The 19,325-nt window shown below is 36.8% G+C and overlaps 1 protein-coding gene across 1 annotated transcript in view; it reads right to left on the bottom strand.

Moving 5' to 3' along the window:
• Window positions 1-13,902, bottom strand: part of LOC113232593 (general transcriptional corepressor trfA-like) — a 62,018-nt gene extending 48,116 nt beyond the window's left edge. Inside the window, exons 1-2 of the mRNA XM_026467361.1 lie at window positions 13,110-13,902; window positions 12,912-12,967 (exon numbers count right to left, since the gene is read on the bottom strand). Of these exons, the coding sequence (XP_026323146.1) occupies window positions 12,912-12,967; window positions 13,110-13,897 (844 nt within the window). The 5' untranslated portion in view covers window positions 13,898-13,902. The remainder of the gene's footprint in view (window positions 1-12,911; window positions 12,968-13,109) is intronic.
• Window positions 13,903-19,325: the final 5,423 nt, after the last annotated feature.

The following is a 19,325-nucleotide window of genomic DNA, read 5'->3' as shown; positions in this document are numbered from 1 at the left end:
ACATCTCTCGCCAGGACTGGTAGCTGTAAAGGTACTAACTGGGTGATAAATCTGTCATAGATTTCTCATAGATGGCGCTACGACTAAAAAGTCGTTGAAAGACCAAGTACAAAGACACGACGCAAGTACATAGAAAAATTCGTGAGGTCCGTTGGTTCGTTCCGTGGCTTAGTTGGTATAGCGTCTGGTATGGTATGCAAGAAGACGTCGGTTCGAATCCAATCGGATCGAAGGAATTTTTCTGAGTGTTTTTTCTAAGTGTTCGATCTTTGTATTAATAATTATATGAAACTAGTGGAGTAATTTCACAAAAAATAATTGAATATCAATTTAATAAAAATTTAATTAATACATAGATGTAATTTCAACGAAAATAAAATGTTTTGGTGACCTAGACCTAGATGAGAGGAAAACTTCTCTAAAGTGTACAGCTTTTTGATGAGGATACCACGTGCGTTTCACTCATCGTTGAGAAAACCGCGGTAACGGACACAGCGAAAAGGGTAAACAAACTTCGATAAGTTATTATTATTATGCATTAATGAATTTTTTATTATAAGACATAATATACAATTTAGTGGCTTAGAAATTGAGACTCGTTAAGCGAAATACGGTTGAATATCAGGTCATTCAAGTGTGGCATCGGAGAAAATTGACGCCATTAATATCGTGGCACTGCCAGCCAATGACCTTGAAATGTTTGGTTTACGCTAACGAAAAGGTATTTAGGACATACGTACTAGAAGGCTATAAAACTTGTGAGTGTTAAAATTTAATTACAGAAATACGAACACACACAACACTTACTAATCAAAGCGACAATAGTTGAATTGGTATGTCGATAAACAATTTCGTGGAGTAACGGCTGTTGAAGAAGTGTTTTAAATGTTAATACTTGAAGTGCACTTACAAAATAAAATACATTAACGCTTAAAAGGCAAAATTGGATAGGCGATTCTTTTGGGTCATATTGAGTTATATATACTGTTGGAATTAGAAACATTAGCTGATTTCAACGGTACATATTACTCAATATGACCAAAAATGTCGCGTATCCCATTTTGCCTTTCAAGCGTCGACATAATAGATAAGATAAAGAATAAATGTTTTATTAAAATATGCTTTAATTGAAATTCTTGAAGATCCATACGATAACGATTCTAGGAGCCTGTCATAGGTAGACCGGTTTAAAGTATACGGACCAGTTACCTTTGCCAAACAAAATAATTTAATTTAAATAAGAATGGATACATTTCTCATTGCAATAATCAAAAGTTTCAAGCTCGATAAAGAATCGGCCAGTATGTCCGAAAATTACTAAAGGAAGGGTCAGCCAAGGATGGAGGTTGTCACTGATAAACGAGCAGAGCCGAGACAATGAGACGTGTCATAGCTGACAGTAACAGGCCTGAGGCTTGAGTCATCACGGGGCTACGGACCAGCCTTTTACGCAGATGTATTTGGGACTATTTGGAACTTGTCAACGTGTTGGGCGTATCCCGTGTTGTATTGTGGATGTGGGTCATGGATGTTTGAAAAGAAAAATAATGAAAAGAACAGAATGTATGAAACACACACATGCTAATGCAACTATAGACAATGTGGCTTAAGATAATCATAGTACAGAGTACAAAAAACCGACCTCAAAATTACGTGGAATTACATATAAGTTTTATTGAAATCAATTACCGGAAAGTACGCAAACCCGGATGCATCCCTTAGTTCGCCACTATATGAGATTTGACACAGAAGATAATATAATCTCAGTACAGAGTACTAAAAAACCAACCTCAAAAGTACGTGGAATTACATCTATTTGCTAAGTTTCATTGAAATATCCCCTAGTTCGCCACTATACAGGACTTGACACTGGAGATAATAAAAATAGGTTCTCACTACGATACTACTCAAAGTATATAGAGAGAAAAACGCCTTGAATTGGAGAAATAGCAAAATCAACTAAATAGTTGCTAAAAGTAATTGGTCCTAAATTAAAGTCAGGCGCTATTTATAAAAATGAATCTTCATGCGTGAACAGCCACCCTTCGAGGTGGTTGATTTTCTTCAAAATAAAATGGGACCATTATGGAATTACCCCCTTTCCAACAAAAAAAGAATCATGAAAATCGGTTCACAAATACCGGAGTTATCGCGAAACATTCTTTGCAAAAAAAAAGAACATACAGTCGAATTGAGAACCTCCTCCTTTTTTTGAAGTCGGGTAAAAATCGGTTCTCACTACTCAAAGTATATTGAGAGAGAAAAACGCCTTGAATTAAAGAATAACAAAATCAACCATTAAAATAATTGCTCATTATACTAAAATTTAGGCGCTATTTATAATAATGAATCTTCATGAATGAACAGCCACCCTTAGAGGTGGATGATTTTCTTCAAAATTAAATGGGACCACTATGGAGGTACCCTTTTTCCAACAAAAAAAGAATCATGAAAATTGGTTCACAAATACCGGAGTTATCGCGTAACATACATAAAAAACCCTCCTCTTTTTTTGTTAAATGAATGAATGTGTTAAATGAACGTTAATTGGCTATGACTGGCTATGACTGTCCATAACAATACTGTCTTAAGTAACTTAATTAAGCATTAGTGTTTGATCATCGAACATTGTTACTGCTAACCAAAGATCTTTATATACTTTCTTTTGACCAAAACTTACACGATTTGCTTTTTATTATTTTTTTATTATAATATGAACAACAAAACAGATAACAATCAAATTACATTGATAAATACTTAGTGAAACAGAATATTATAAAGTTCTGTACCAGATTGTAATGTAACTTCTGCGAACACGCCATTGGCGAGTAACAAAGTTTTGTTACTCTAGTGATTTAAATTTGCTAATCATTTACTTATTTATTATTTATGCTTTTCAAGTACATTGGACGCTCTATATCCTTGAAATCTTCTAATCGAGAATACGCTTTGTCGATCTTCGTGGTCAAACGCTTAGGATTGTGGGCGACTCAGGGCTTGATTCCCAGTGGTGCCAGTCGTTCAGTAGCAGTAGAGCACCTTGTAAAAGAATTCGTCCAGGGAAGTACTGCTACCTTACCTATTTCTGCCGCCGAGCAATAATATCAGCATTACAGTGTTCCCGTTTTGAAAGGTAAGGGTGCTGTTGAAATTATAGGTACAGGAGACTTGTCAACTTTTGTATCAAGGTAACGGGCGCAGTGGCAATGCCCCTCAAATCTTTGCGATTTAAAGCTCTGAATGTCACCGCAACTGTTATGGATAGGCGTGTATCTTACCATCAGCCCCCCGACTTGTTCATCCGCCTGATGGTAAGCTACACGCCGAGTGACGGAGCCCTGGTATAGGTGCTGGTGAAATTACAGGCACATGGAACTTGTCAACTTTATGTCTCAAGGTGGCGGGTTACAAGATTTTCTCCTCAAGCATGGCGCACTTTTTCCTTGCCCATGACCTCATGTAATAGTCCTATTGTAGATCCAATTGTTGTCCATAGGATAAGCTAAATATACCGGATAAATGGAATTACTGACCTACCTTACTGGCAACTAGTGATGTAGAAAAATTCGAATCCGGCAGTCCACATTTATAAACTCGGTTCAAAATTCTTTTAGCTGCTTCTAGCTGCTTTAACTTGACCTCAAACAGTCACGAGTCCGAGTTTAAACGAGCGCGAGCCACCGAAACACGAACTCGAGTCTAATAAAAGTCGAGTCGTAAACCTACTCCAGTTTTTTAACAAAACTCTGGTCCGAAAACACGACTTTAAGCGACTTCTAATCTACGAATTCTCGAGAATAACAAGCAGGGTTCAAATTTAGTCGAATATAAAATTGAAACCCAATATGGTTATTGAAAAAAAATGACGCTACAGTTTGACACACACCACAATACCGCTCAGCAGGTACAACCAGATTTGGGCTCGACTCGTTGCATAAACAGGCTCATTACATCGTAAATAGACTCGAGCACTAATATCAAAATAGACTCTATTCGGAAACTCGATAGACTCATAATACATCGAGCAGTGGAGCCTCTGTCTTAATGAATCGAGTCTTATAAATTGTAGTTGAGTCCTAAAATGTACACTTCCGGAAACGAGTTTTTTTATAACAATACTGGCAAATGCCATCTGAGCGCCTGTCATACCCCGCTACATGTGGCATAATACCCTACGTTATAGGCGAATAGTGTAACCACCATTCCACGGAGCGTCTTTTCTTGCCGTTTCTATGGCATATATTACAATGTTTGCTATCGTGGTAAAAGGATTGGCCAATCGTCGTTAGGAATCATCGATTGTTGCCCAGGGCCCACCACGCGTACAGAAAAAGAATGAATGGTATGTTGGGCGGGAAGACTCCATTCTATGAGTACGAATTGGGAACTAGAATGGGACCTCACTCATTAACCTAGTTTCACGTCTAAAACAGCAGGTGGGCGAGGTCCGCAGCTAAGCTGATGATTAAAAGGCCGAAAGGACCTCGGTTCGGATTACTTATTAGCACCCTTTGGAGTTGAAACCCAGTGCCCTTTCTTTCAACAAAATTATAAATGCCAAAAAATTAAAGCCTGACAATGGAAAACACAAACGAGAACGAGGGTTTTGCATCGTCGTATAATTCTATCAAATTTAATATGTGACACCCTTTTTAATAAATTCTTAAAATTCGAAGTCATATATTTTTAAGAAACTGACACAATGAATTAAAAATAAACGTACTAAATAAAGCAATACAAATTTGAAAACAATTTTTTTGTAGCAGTAGAGCTCTTCGTGAATGAGTTCGTCCAGAGAAGTACTGCCCCATTATCTATTTCAGCTACTAAGTTCCGGTGTTATCTCAGAATGCCGGGCGCTGTGGCAGTGCGCCTCAAATCTTTGCGATCTATGGCTTGATTCACATCGCGTAGACGCTACGCGACGCGACGCAGCGCTACGTTAAAACCAGCAATGCAATGCAAAGCAAATGCAATATACTATAGAACATATTCTTTAATTAATAAAGTATACATTTCTTCAAACAACAAAAAACAAAAGAGTAAAGCCGCCTGAATTCCGTAGCTCTTGGTTCCGGGTTCTATTACCGGTAGAACCATTTTGGAAAATGAACTTTTCTGAAGTGGTTTTTAGTTAGTGGTATTAGCCTAGGTGTTGTGAGTAGTGCTGCGGAGTGAATTCCGTAACTCTTGGTTCCGGGTTCGATTCCCGGTAGAACCAATTTTGAAAATGAACTATTCTAAAACGGTTTTAACCTGGATGTACTGAGTAGTGCCGCAGACTGAATTCCGTAGCTCTTGGTTCCGGGTTCGATTACCGGTAGAACCACTTTGGAAAATGAACTTTTCTGAAGTGGTTTTGGCCTGGATATTCTGGTAATGCCCCTGTTTGGATTTCATTGTTCTGGTGCTCATACGGAGTACAGAGAGTTCCCTTGTTTGAACCCAGCATGCGTGGCATGGCGGTATATCGCATACGATATGTGGTAAGCCCTCTGTCATATATAATGCAGTCGATAAAGCGGTTTATTTTAAGTAGTTCCATATGCTCAGTCTCACATGGAGCAGTTGTAACCCAAAAGTTCCAGTAACTATGTTGTCATTATTACAATTTGTTTTTTTATTGTGAGTACTGAATCGGTAAAATACCGCACTAGCGTCATTCGTTCTTTTGTTTATTTGATAATGAACGCTTGTTATACATTATAAAGAACAAGGATAGCGATATGTAATTGCGTGTATAGCTATATTTTTGTCATTTAATCATCGCCGGGAAAATATTGTGTGGCTATAATGTATGTGGCTATATTAGATTTATTGCGGCGTCATGCTACGGACACTGGTGGTTGTCTGACAACAGATCAGGGAAAAGTTCATCCACTTTTTTTAAATTTAGTTCATCAAATTAACCCAGACCACCTAGGCCAAAACCACTTTAGAAAAGTTCATTTCCCAAATTGTTTCTACCGGAAATCGAACTCGGAACCAAGAGCTACGGAATTCACTTCGCGGCACTACCCAGAACACCTAAGCCAAAACCACTTTAGCAAACTTCATTGTCGAAATTGGTTCTACCGGGAGTCGAACCCGGAACATAAGACTACGAAGTTCTCTCCGCGGCACTACCCAAAATACCTAGGCGGCCAAAGACACTTCAGAAAAAGTTCATTTTCAAAATTGGTTATACCGAGAGTCGAATCCGCAACATTAGACTACGAAGTTCGCTCCGCGGCACTACCCACAATTCCTCGGCGGCTAAAAACACTTTACAAAAAGTTCATTTTCAAAATTGGTTCTACCGGGAGTCGAACCCGGAACCAAAAGCTACAAAGTTCGCTCCGGGGCACAACCCAGAACACCTAGGCCAAAAACACTTTAGAAAAGTTCATTTTCAAATTGGTTCTACCGGGAGTCGAACTCGTAACATAAGACTACGAAGTTCGCTTAGCGGCACTACCCAAAATACCTAGGCGGCCAAAAACACTTTAGAAAAAGTTGATTTTCAAAATTGGTTCTACCGGGAGTCGAACCCTGAACCAAGAACTACACAATCGCTTCGCGGCACTACCTGGAACACCTAGGCCAAAAACACTTTAGAAAAGTACATTTCCTAAATTGGTTCTACCGGTAATGAAACCCGGGACTTTCTCATCCATGCAATATTATTTGCATGAATAATCTACAAATTGCTTAACCACGACCACAGTAGAGGCGGCAGCAAGCGGCCGCGGGAGACGTCGAGCTACGCCATCGCACTTTATAATATGCATTATAATATAGATCATATTATCTACTGAATAAAGTATATATTGCTTCTATCAAAAGAGAAAAGCCGCGCTGCATCGGCGACGCAGGGCGACGCAGCGCTGCTTTTTGCTTTGCTTTCAAAGAAATATCGACTTTGTTTAGTAAATTGGAATGGAAATTCTATACTACATTGCAAAAAAATACACCTTATTATTGAGAACTAAGTTACACTTTGCATTGCTGGAGGCGGAACAAGTCGCCGACGTCGCCTACGGCAGGTAACGGTTGGCGACGCAGCGTGGCTTTACTCTTTTGTTTTTTGTTGAATGAAGAAATGTATACTTTATTAAGTGGAGAATATGTTCTATAGTATATTGCATTTTATACATTGCGCCTACCGCAGCTCTCTGCCGCCCGCCGTCGGTTACTGCATCTTACTACATCTTCAAAACAGTTACGTCCTCAGTCTTATTTTTTTTTTAATTATAGTGTTGTAACCAAATAATCGCCGAATCAAATTTCACTTAAAAAATAGTGACTATTTGATTTTGACAGAGATGTTAACATTGATAATATGATTGAAAATCAAATATTATACATACAGTTGATAGGGGAGAGTGGAAGACAAAAATACATGTTGTGCCGACCTCACCTAGCGTTGGATAAGGACAGGAAGAAGAAGAAGACTTGATACTAGAACATCTGATGATAATGGTACATCTTCCTTTGAAAGTGTTATGTTTTTCTTCAGAAGTTTACTATTTAACTACAGGTTGTCATAGTGATCTTTTAAATTACTGACTTATTATTTATATTAAACTCTATATTGTTTAAATAAGTTAATGTTAATTGTTCTATCTAGAACTAAAAACCAATGCCCTATAAATAATCTAAACGATCACAGACTCATAAAATTTCGAATCGATGTTTCGCGAAAATCGTGCAGTATGGTTACCGATGCGTTTAGTCCACATCTCTATTTACGTCACGATGACAAGTGTGACAAGATGCTTCACAATTTGTGACGACGATAATGCCGTAGACATCACAATAAACCAAAACAATTTCCTTAATATTATTCGGTTAATATTATTACTGATTTCCATTGACCCTGGATATTTTCAGCCGGGGTCAATAGTAATTTGGTTTAATATTATGCTAATTACGGCTCGAAAGTTTCTTTACAATTTGCACTGATTTTCCCCAAGAGACACTATTCTTACTATTGTTGCGTTGTTTTTTATATTGTGGATAAAAAAATAGTAAGAGAGAAATAGACAGTTGATAATAAAATCCGAGCTGCAAAAACAGTCTTAGGCTGAAATTTATAAAACTTTCACTTCGACTAAACGAAAATTACGAGCTAAGCAAGTGTTTCGTATTTGCAAACGAACTTTGCTTATGTTTTATGCCTTATAAGGTTTTATTTAAAAATGAGTTTCGTCATAACGATCGGCGTGCACTATTAGCAAATGCGTAGCATAAAATGTTTGTATACTAAGTGCCATTTAGCATGGCAATACCGAGCAAACACCCCTTCCAACCAATTTTTTTTTTCTTTTTTTATTTAGAGTCTTTTACACGACGTCAGTTCCATCATAACCTAAACTTAGTATACTACGTATCTGAGCAGCGCTGCTAGTAACAGTCTTTTTGCTCGTGTCGTATGGGGGTTGCATAGTATACAAATTTATACCACCTCGAATGTTCGGTTCAAGCTGGATTTACATTTGTTTGACGTGTCGTGTCGTGACGCGTCAGAACGGTATCGATTTCGAAAACAAAACACAAGCCGTCATGTCAGATTGCGACACCCTAATATAAATCTAACCTTATTAAATGTATGACACTGATACCGTTCTGACCGCGTCACGACACGACACTTCAGACAAATGTAAATCCGACTTAATGTGTAGATCTCTCATCAACACCGCATCTCTCATAAGCAAGTGATATGCTTCCAGTGACTGCTACAATTACAACATGGATTTAAATATGATTAATCAGACGCCAAATAAATCTTGCACATATGAAAATAAGAAAATAACACTACCATAACACAAATTCTATGATAACACAACAATCGCATTATCAGTCACTTGATAAGAAGTTATTAGTCATAATAATTTTCATATTCTTAACGCAGTTACAGAAAACATCTGTTCTATTTTTTATAATATCAAGGGACGGGACGAACAAGTCGTGCGCCTGGTGGTTGACTGTTGCAGTGCCACTCAGAGCTCGCAAAGATCTTAGGGGCACTACCACTGCGCCCGTCACCCTGAGAACGACTACAAAAATATTCTTACGAAACTTTTTAACTGGAACTTTGAGTATAATGTTACTGAGGAGCTTTGGACAATCAATGTCATTCTGTGCAATGTTCAGAAGAAAACTGTGTACATCATTTGTGTAAACGATATTCTCCAATGTTCCTAATAACGTGCGAAAGTATTATTGTTAGTGTATCATAGTACCAATTTAAGATGTTATACTTATATTTCATGCAGGTAATTATGTGACGACTACATTTTTTGCATGCTTAGAATATTTTCTGGCGAAACATGTTTGTACATTTTTTTTTTATTTATTTATTTATTACAAACTTAAAACCTTAAATACTACGTTAATACAATGTAACATAAACATCAACGTTTTCCCGTACATTGCATAGTTCGTCGTCGGTGATCTGGCTTTCGTATAATGTAGGTAGATGCTTAAAATAATACAGTGTAGATATTTCTTTTTAGTGACTATTTCCGAGGGGTTAATGTGTGTGTGGTGTGTGATGCTGATGCGTGATTATGAGGAGTGCGTGTGAGTGTCGCGCGGGTGAATTGAATAGAACGATTTATTGTTACTCGTCGATGCGACTGTGTGTGCGTGGAGCAGGTAGTGAATGTTCATACAGTGTGTTCTTTTTTATTTTTCTACCATGTTACTTTTGGTATTTAATCATTTAAATAAGAACTAACTGTTGATATAAGGATAAGTAAATTATATTATTTGTTATTATAATAAATATATATATATTAGGTTATTAAAATATTAGTAGAATAAATATAACTTAATATTGTTATATTATATACATATTATCAATTTCGTTATAAAGTATCAGTAATTTATATTAATTATTTATTTATTTATTTTTGTATTGTTTTCAGAAAATATTCTTTAAGTTTATTTTTAATATTTTGGCGATTCATTTCATGTTTTAGAGTAGTTGGTAGTTCATTAATTAAGGAGGGTATTTTATGGGCAAGTTGGTTATAGCCGTATTGATTTTGACACTTGGGTAAGGTGAGTTTGGTTTGGGTATTACTTCTAGCTGGGTATTTCCTTATTTGCTGTATCTGTAAGTCTGTATTGAAGAATTGCTCGACCAAGAGGGTGTACTTTACTTTTTCATGTATTGGCATTATGCCGCAAAACGCGAACAATTCGCTGTAATCGTCCTTATGTTTTTCTTTTATTTTAAGTGGCACGATTTTTTTAAGAATTCTTAGTTGTAGCTCGTATATATGATCAAGATGAGACTTGTAAGTTCGTCCGTAGCTACTTAAACCGTATCCTATGATAGATTCTCCAAGTGCTTTGTAAAGTGACAGTCTGATATGGAATGGAATTTTATTTTTGATGATGGTAAATTTTGCTAGTATGGCTCGAAGCTTATCGCATATACTATGTATGTGAGTGATCCATTTCATTCTGTCATCAATAATTAACCCAAGATAGGTTTGCTTACGGACTACTTCCAAATGAGGACAGCAACATGATGTGAGTCTATGTGTGTGCATACAAGAATGTGTATGGGCTGTTATGTGTATATCTACATGTAACTTATTCTGGGAGGAACATATGTACAAAAGTTTGGTCTTGCTTGCGTTTAGGACAAGTCCGAAGTCATGAGACCACATATTTAGCAGGTCGAAATCACTCTGTAGTCGGTCTTGCGCCGATTTGATATTAGTATCTGCTGCTAGTATACATGTGTCATCGGCGAACTGAAATATTTCGCAGTTTGAAATTAAATTTGGCAGACTATTGACGTAGGTCAGGTAATGTAAGGGCCCTATTACTGAACCTTGTGCTGTTCCACTAGTGACAGTTACTCGATCACTAAAAGATTCGCCAATTTTTGTGCAGTAAGAACGGTTGTCGAGATAGTCTTTGCACCAATTCAACAGAGGACCTCTGATACCGCAGTCATCTAACGTTTCCAAAAGTATATTATGTTTTAGAGTATCGAAAGCTTTACTATAGTCTATAAAAGCTACAAGAATATGCTTTCTACTATCGAGATGATTGTATATTACATCAGTAAAATAAGAAAGCAGCTGCGTTGTACTTTTACCCTTTTGGAACCCATATTGCTTATTGGAGAGAATTTGATTTTTGTTATAAAATGTATGAATCTGATTGCAAATGAATTTTTCTATTATTTTATCGAGTGTAGGTAAAATCGTGATCGGTCTATAGTTGTCATAATCTTTTTTACTACCTTTTTTATGCACAGGTCGTACAATTCCAGTTTTGAGTTCTGCTGGGAATCGTCCATTTTTTACAGAAGTGTTTATTAATTTAGAGATTGCGAATGTTATTTTATCACAAAGTAATTGGATATCTACAGCCCTTAACAGGTCCATGCCGGGTGCTTTCCTAATATTTAATGATTTTATGATAGGTTTTATATTATGTATTGTTGCCTTCTTAAAGCGAATTGAAACGTTTGCAGGTTTTTTGTACTGGTTTTTGTTTAGTATTAATTTGTTACAGTTTGGTATGATGTTTTTAACGTTATTTATAAATGTATTTGAAAATTTGTTAGCAATATCTTCTAATGTTATAGACTGGTTTTTAAAAGCGTTCACGACTATGCTATCTATTGAGGGTTTAATACGGCCAGATACTCTGTTCAATATGTTCCACAGATTTTTATGACTATTCCTATTAATATATATTTGATTTTTTATATAATTGTTTTTAGTATTTTCTATAATTTTATTGGCAGAATTTCTGGCTTTATTATATTTTTGTTTCAGAATCATATCATTTGTGTCACTTAACCATTGCATGAATAAATTGTCGCGGTATTCACATGCTTTTATTATTTTGTCGTTGACCCAGTAATTGTTAGAACGCAAAGGATTTGATTTGGTTTTTAGCGTTATTTTTGATTTTTCGTAGCACGAATTTAAGCTCTGACTTATAAATTCATAAATATTTTCTGGACAATTCATTGTATTCACTTCATGCCAGTCTATTTCGTTCATAAGTACTTTTAATTTTTTTATGTCGTATGTTGTATAATTTGTAAAAGGAACATCCTGTACGCAGTTTGTATTGGTGCCGCAGAAAGCGACAACCACAGTCCGATGGTCTGCTAGTTTTGTGCCGATCGCCGCGGTGAATAGGTCTTGCGTTTGGGATCTCGCATAAATATGATCGATACACGACTGTGTTAAAATATATTTTTTATTTTTACTTTTACGTAATTCAGTACGTGTATACTCGGTGATCCCGCATGCAATACCGCAACCGTAAAGGATGTTATTGTATTTATGGTTTACAGGTGATTCTGTTTTGAGGTCAATATTAATATCACCTGTCATGCAAAAGTCGGACTGTGTGTTAATTTTATCTAGGATGGGTTTTAGCTCATGAAGAAACAAATGTTTACTTTTTATAGGTGGACGGTATATTGCACACATAGTCACGGAATAATTTGTAGGGGTTGTGATTTCGAATAACACGCATTCAAATTGTTTTGTATTGGTATGTATAGTGGTTAGTTTATGTTTTTTGTTATAATAAATTATTATACCACCGCCTTTACGATTCCTCCGTAGCTCGGTGTGCATATTATATCCGTTGATGTTAAAAAGAGAACTGCTGGAGTCTTTAATGTTTACTTCTGTTAGAATTATGATATCGATACATCTATTACAAGAATAGATGCATTCTTCCAGTGTAGCAAAGTTTTTAATTAGAGATCTAATATTTACGTGCATGCAAATTAGGTTAGTGTACTTGTAGGGAATATTATCAAGAAAGCTATTTATATTAATACAATCTTTTATTTCTATAATATCGGTTAGTTCATTATTTGTGATAGCCATTTCTGTGTTTAATGTAAGTTAAGTCAGTGTTGTGTAGGTATTTACCAGAGTGTGTTGGGTTAGAATTTAAGTAGTTTGTTGACATCTTCTTCGGATCGAATTGTTATGATTTTTCCATTATCTTCCTTTCTTGCTTTAACGACTCCTTGTTTGCACCAGACATATTTGTAGGTATCTCTGAGTTTTTGTTTTGAATACCATAGCAATTTTTTATTGTGTGGAGTTAATGCTTCTCGGACGAATATTTTTTCAGAGGCTTTAGGTTCCTTAACGCTTGGACAAACATCGGCGATTAGCAAGCTGGCTGCTTTAGATGCTGAAGTCCAGGTGATACAATCAGCGTCATCAGAAAAATGAACTATAATATTCCCTGGTCGGTCCTTACTTGTTCCTTGTCGTTGAACGGTTCTAATATTGGTTGTAGGGGTTTTTAATTTTCTTGCTACTGTCTTTACTATTTCTGTTATGTTTTCGTTCTCCTCCCGTGGTATATTCGACAGTTCTATTGCTGAAGAAAGACGTTCCTGTTCCAGAGATTGAACCCGTTGCTCCAGAGCTCCGACACGAGTTAAGAGGTGTGTGTTAAGATGAGATAGCTCTGTGTTCTTCTTTTGTAGATCTTTTATAGATGTTTTAAACTCATGGATAGTTTTTTCTAGTTCTTCCATTTGATCGGAGTGATATTGCAGAGAGCCTGATAGTTCTGCAAGTTCTTTCCTAACAGTTTTTTCCATCTCTATCGAAATATCTTTTAGTAACTGTTTCACGTCGATTTGGAAGGGCAGTTTGTCAGCAGCTTCCTCAGTTTCCTCGTCCTCGCCCTCAGGGATTACGATCGATTTTCGTTTTGATGTTGATAGTTCGCACTCTTGACACAACCATAGCAGGTTGCTAGATCGAAGAGCCACCTGCTGCTTGGTAGTCAAGCCTGAGCATTCACTACTGAGGTGCACGCACTTTTCACATCTACGGCATTCCACTCCCGGGCATTTTTTGGTGATAGATTTGTCGCAAATATCACATTTCTTCATATTGAGGGTAGAATTGAGTTATCGTTAGAGTAAATTAGTCACTGAGCGTAACACGTCTGCTCGCTCAGACTACCGGCGACGAATTTTCAACTATTCTACTATTTGTATATATTTGTTACCTTAATCACCATTTACTGCTAGCAGTAGAGCTCCTTGTGAAAGAGTTCGTCCAGGGTAATATTGCCACCTTACCTGTTTCTGGCGCCAAGCAGTAATGTCACCATTACTGTGTTCCGATTTTAAAGGGTAAGGGTGCTGGTAAAATTACAGGCACATGGGACTTGTCAACATACGTCTCAGGTTGACGGGCGCAGTGGCAGTGCCTCTCAGATTCTTGCCATTTAAAGCTCTGAGTGGCACTGCAACTGTTATGGATAGGCGTGTAGCTTACCATCAGGCTTACGAGTTCATCCCGTCACTTGATATTACATAAAACAAAGTGTTTCTACCATACAAACGATTTTATTTGATTTGAACTATTAGGCTACCACTGTCATTATAATTTTTAAAGTGCAATAAGAAATATATTTTATTCATTCATTCAATCGTTCATGTTTCAAATATTGTGTATAGTAACCTGGTAGGCCACTGGTCTGTGCTACATTTACATGGTAATTAAGTGATTTGTCATAAATTACACCAGGACGTATTACGTATGTTTAATTCGTAGTTATTTTGTTACTGAATACAAATGATTTCGTTGAAACAAAGGTTAACGGTTATGGGGTCCATTTAAATAAATCTGTGGGCGGTATTGCGTGTTAAGACGGCCTCCAACGGTCTGTGGTTTTTACCGATCACTTTGTACGAGCTTGTGTCGTCTTATAGCCGTGGAGCTCCATGTGAAAGAGTTCGTTCAGGGAAGTATTGCCACCTTACCTATTTCTGTTGCTAAGCAGCAATGTGAGCAATACAGCTTAGCTAGTGAGGTTAGGGTGCTGGTGAAATTACAGGCACATGGGGCTTGTCAACTTATATCGCAGGGTGACGGGTGCAGTGGCAGTGCTCCTCTACTTAAAAAGTGCGTACTTAAAAAATTAAGTTGTAGATACCTTCGAACTCTCAATTAGTAAACAACTGTCTTCCCATTAAACTACCATGTCGCTAACAATATTAACTGATAGACTCAACTCACACTGGCGCAAAGTCGTGTTTTTCTCCTATAGCATATTCATCTCTATTATCGCGCGTCGCCAGGCGGTGTAGTTGAAAAACAGGACGCGACGCGACGCTTCGACTCTGCGCCAGTGTGGGTTGAGTCAAATTTTAACTTAACTGCTAACCATTTCTCAGAAATAAGCAGAATATGCTTTAGAAATTTGTCAATGACAAATGCAATTGTTTTCACAGCAAAATATCTTTAGAGAAACGACCCAACTAGTTGCGCTTCCTCTTCCAACAAGGTTGAGGAAATTGGAGATAAATCTTGAACCCAATAGGTACTCAGCCTAAAATAAGGTACGGTTAGGTTAGGTTACACACTTCTTAAAGGAAAAATCTTATTTTTTCTCAGACTAGCTTTTGTCAGTAATAACTTAATGCACAAATCCACACAACTCCCACTTCTAAGTACTAAATCTGTGAACAGGGTTAAGCCATATTACAACAAGACGAGTATGGTAACTCCATACAAACGTAACAGCGTAGTTTATATGTATGCGCGCCTTTCGTGCGCCAGATTCTCGCGCTGTATAACACTGGTCGTCCCGACGCGCTTTTTTTTATTATGCGAATGTGTGCGTCCGTATAAGACGCGTGGCGGGCGTGCACACATACAAACCACGCTGTTACGTTTGTATGGAGTTACCGTACTTGTCTTATTATAATATATAAACGCTCTTCACGGGTTCAATACCCAGAAGTGCGACTTGTGTGGATTTGTACATTAAGTCATTACAGACAAAAGTATTTATATATTAGTATTTCTTTGTATGGAGATGCCATACTTCTCTTATTTTACTATGGTTAAACCTTTATGTTGGCATTATATGTGAGCCATCAACGATTACTACATGATATTTTTCATTATCATTAAAATAAATGATAATTATATGATGTTAGTCTGCCGCGACAACTGGACCTATGAAAAGCATGATATTTTGGTTTGATAAAACGTGTACACGCGATTTAAAACAGAAAAAACAACTTATAAATTTGTGAAAGGAGGCTTATTGGGTGATAGTTTTCAAGATCGCGACTTAGGCATTTTTCCACATTTAGAGAGTGACACCTTCCTGGATAACTTTGTTAAATGGTTTTGCGAGTGGTTTTAGTATCGCGGAACATCAATAATTTTAGTAGCTATACTGCTAATAAAATTATTTTACAATTTTATGAATAGAAATATTTATACCCATTTTTATATTAAATTAATTATAATAAAAAAAGTGCGTATGATAGTTATGCACCTCCAATGTTATATGTCTTATATCTTAGTAGCAGTTCGTCCAGCGAAGTACTGCCACCTTACTTATTTCTGCCGCTAAGCAGTAGGTAATGTTAGCATTACTGATTCCGGTTCTGAATGGTAAGGGTGCTGATGAAGTCACAGGCACAAGGGACTTGTCAAGTTATATCTCAGGGTGACTGGCGCAGTGGTAGTGCCCCTCAGATCTTTGTGATTTAAAGCTCTGCGTACCATTGCAACTGTTACGGACAGGCGTGTCGCTTACCATCAGGTGCATGACTTATTAGTCCCGTCACTTGATATTAAAAAAAGTCACGTGTATTTCCGTTACTGAGACTCTAAAAATCAGCGTCGTAGCGCTTTCAGTGTGTCCGTAGCAGCATAGCGCTCATTCTGGTTTGCCCATTATTTATTCGTCAAATATTAGTGACATAAGTTATTTACTCTTATTGTTTATAAACTATAATGAGGTATGTTATGCTTTCCAGTAGTTTTAAATCTTGTACCGTTAGCGTAAAGAATTTTATTGTGTATTGTTGTTATTTTCTGTGATTTTTGTTACAAATTATTTAAAGCAGTCTTTGTACACACAATATCTTTTTATTTAAAGGTAGCTGCATAAACGCACCTTGTCAATGTGTAGACTCTTCCTTTGATCCGCCGTGTGTACTTGCCGTGTCACAATAAAATCTCGTTTAATCTTAGCAATTTCGTTTGTTTTAGGTTTAGGTTTGTTATGGGCCCATCACGCTTCCACTTTGATGTTAGAGTATAAATAATTTCAATTCCACTCTACTTCTTCATATATTTTGTACGCATGCTTCACTTGTATCGGTACTTATAACAGGTGAGTTGTTCACGCGTCGTTAAGTGCAATTAATATCAGAAGGGTTGTAACTTCGACAGCACCCTCAATATTATTAATCCATTTAATTTATCATCATAAAGGCCTGATTACACTAATGCGAATTGACACGAATGTCACGCTCAAACCTCGAACCTTAACAAACAATAAAGTGTTTATGTACCAGCTATCATCGATCATTAATATTACGGACGGCCATAAGCGCCTGGCCGGTTAGAGCAATATGAGGAGAATTGCGTAAATAATTCAAGAACTCGATGCGACGTCCGCAGCGCATTGATAGGGCCGGTACGGTGTGGGAGATGCCGCATCGGCATTCATTCTTATTCGATATTCCGATTCGAGTTGTTGTTCGATTATTCGACTTGTAAATAAGATGGATATAGAGATAAGGTGTTCAAATAAGCGTTTATGGAAATGTATACAGTCCAGTTTCCTAAGTTTCTATAAACGAAGATTACGAAGTAATTCGGAGTTTCATTAGACATGAAATCCGACAAGTCTGGTTCGTTTGACACGGATTCAGCCGGGATACAACAATTAATATAAGATTTGCAGTCTGAAAGGTATATCTAGGCAACTTCTGTACGCGTTCTGTTTGTTTTCGTGCAAATGGAATGATGGTTTTCAATTTAGCCAGGTTCAGTATTCGCGCAAACGTGTCCTTAAAATCTCTAGTCTTGCCGAAAATTCGGCATGAACATTTTTGGCATAACGTCACCTGAGAGAAATATATGATTTTTTTCTTCTCTCTCTTAGTACGTTTACAGCTAGCTACCAGTGTCCATAATAGATATCGCTTTATTTCAGTATTTATTTCGTTGAATATCATGATGTCTTTACTAACATTGTAACGAATCACAGCACTTGCTACAAATCTCTTTTGTGTATATATTTCATAGTCTTTTTTAGTTCTATATTTACTTTAGTTTTATATTTAAATTCTAAATTTAAATGTATTTATTTTCGGCGCCATTGATGCAGCCCGCATCACCATGTTATTAATTTTTTTTCTTATATGAAATGTGTCATAATAATACAATACAAATTTATGTATAAAGTTCTCTTTAGTAAATAAATTTAAATAATAACACTTTTGTCAAACTTGTATCAAAATCGAAAGAGAACGATATTATAGAGAGTACGATAATGACTTCCAAATACATTCACAGTTCAAAAACACAAACATAACCAGTAAGAGCAAAGTGGATTTTGAGTGTGGTACGCTTCAGTTTGAACAGACCCTTAATGAACTTGCTGTCTTGTGACGTAAGCGGGAGGGATCATTATTTTTTTTATCTATATTTAGTTGAAAGACTTTCTTAAGCGGCTTGTGTAATCTATCTCCGGCATGATCTAAAGACGGGCGTTTATAGAGCTTATTTGAATTTTATTTTTATGCTTGTACTATAAAATGTAAGCGCGTTAAAATGTAAGGACATTTTTTATATGATAACAAGTGAAGGGACTAACAAATCGTGCGCCTGATGGTAAGTGACACGCCTGTCCATAACAGTTGCAGTGTCACTCAGAGCTTTAATACATAAAGATCTGAGGGGCACTGCTGCTGCGCCAGTCACCCTGAGATGTAGGTAGATAAGTCTCATACGTCTGTAATTTCACCAGCACCCTTACCCTTGAAAACCGGAACTCTGTAATGCTCACGTTATTGCTTGGCGGTAGAAATGGGTAAGGTGGCGTACTTCCCTGGACAAACTCTTTCACAAGGAGCTTTACTGCTATTAAAACATCCTCATCCCCAGTGAATAAGCATGTTGTCAATATAGGATTACTGCAGTGATTATATTTTAAAAAAGGCTAAAAGACATATTACTTTAACATGGTATTTTCTAACGGACAGACGCTAGTAACATTACTAGCGTCTGTCCGTTAGAAAATACCATGTTAAAGTAATTAAAACACAAGGAATCATATACCACGCGCATGTTAGCAAAAATGTTTACCTACTGTATTGCTATATTTCAATTATTTTTTGTTTATTCTAATAAATAACAGTTGCTAATTGAAGATATAGGTAGTAAATTATTTCTGTAGCGAGTGTGGTAAGGACGCATTCTCTCCGATCACAGATTATACATGCAGATACGAATTTCTTCTACGTTGTCCTTTTTTCTATATACAATTTTATTTTTTTT

This window comes from Hyposmocoma kahamanoa, unplaced genomic scaffold, assembly GCF_003589595.1.
Source record: "Hyposmocoma kahamanoa isolate Upper Pololo Valley unplaced genomic scaffold, ASM358959v1 76, whole genome shotgun sequence".
NCBI classification, from domain to species: domain Eukaryota; kingdom Metazoa; phylum Arthropoda; class Insecta; order Lepidoptera; family Cosmopterigidae; genus Hyposmocoma; species Hyposmocoma kahamanoa.
The sequence above is the reverse complement of the archived record's forward strand: the minus strand, read 5'-3'. Positions and strand labels throughout refer to the sequence as shown.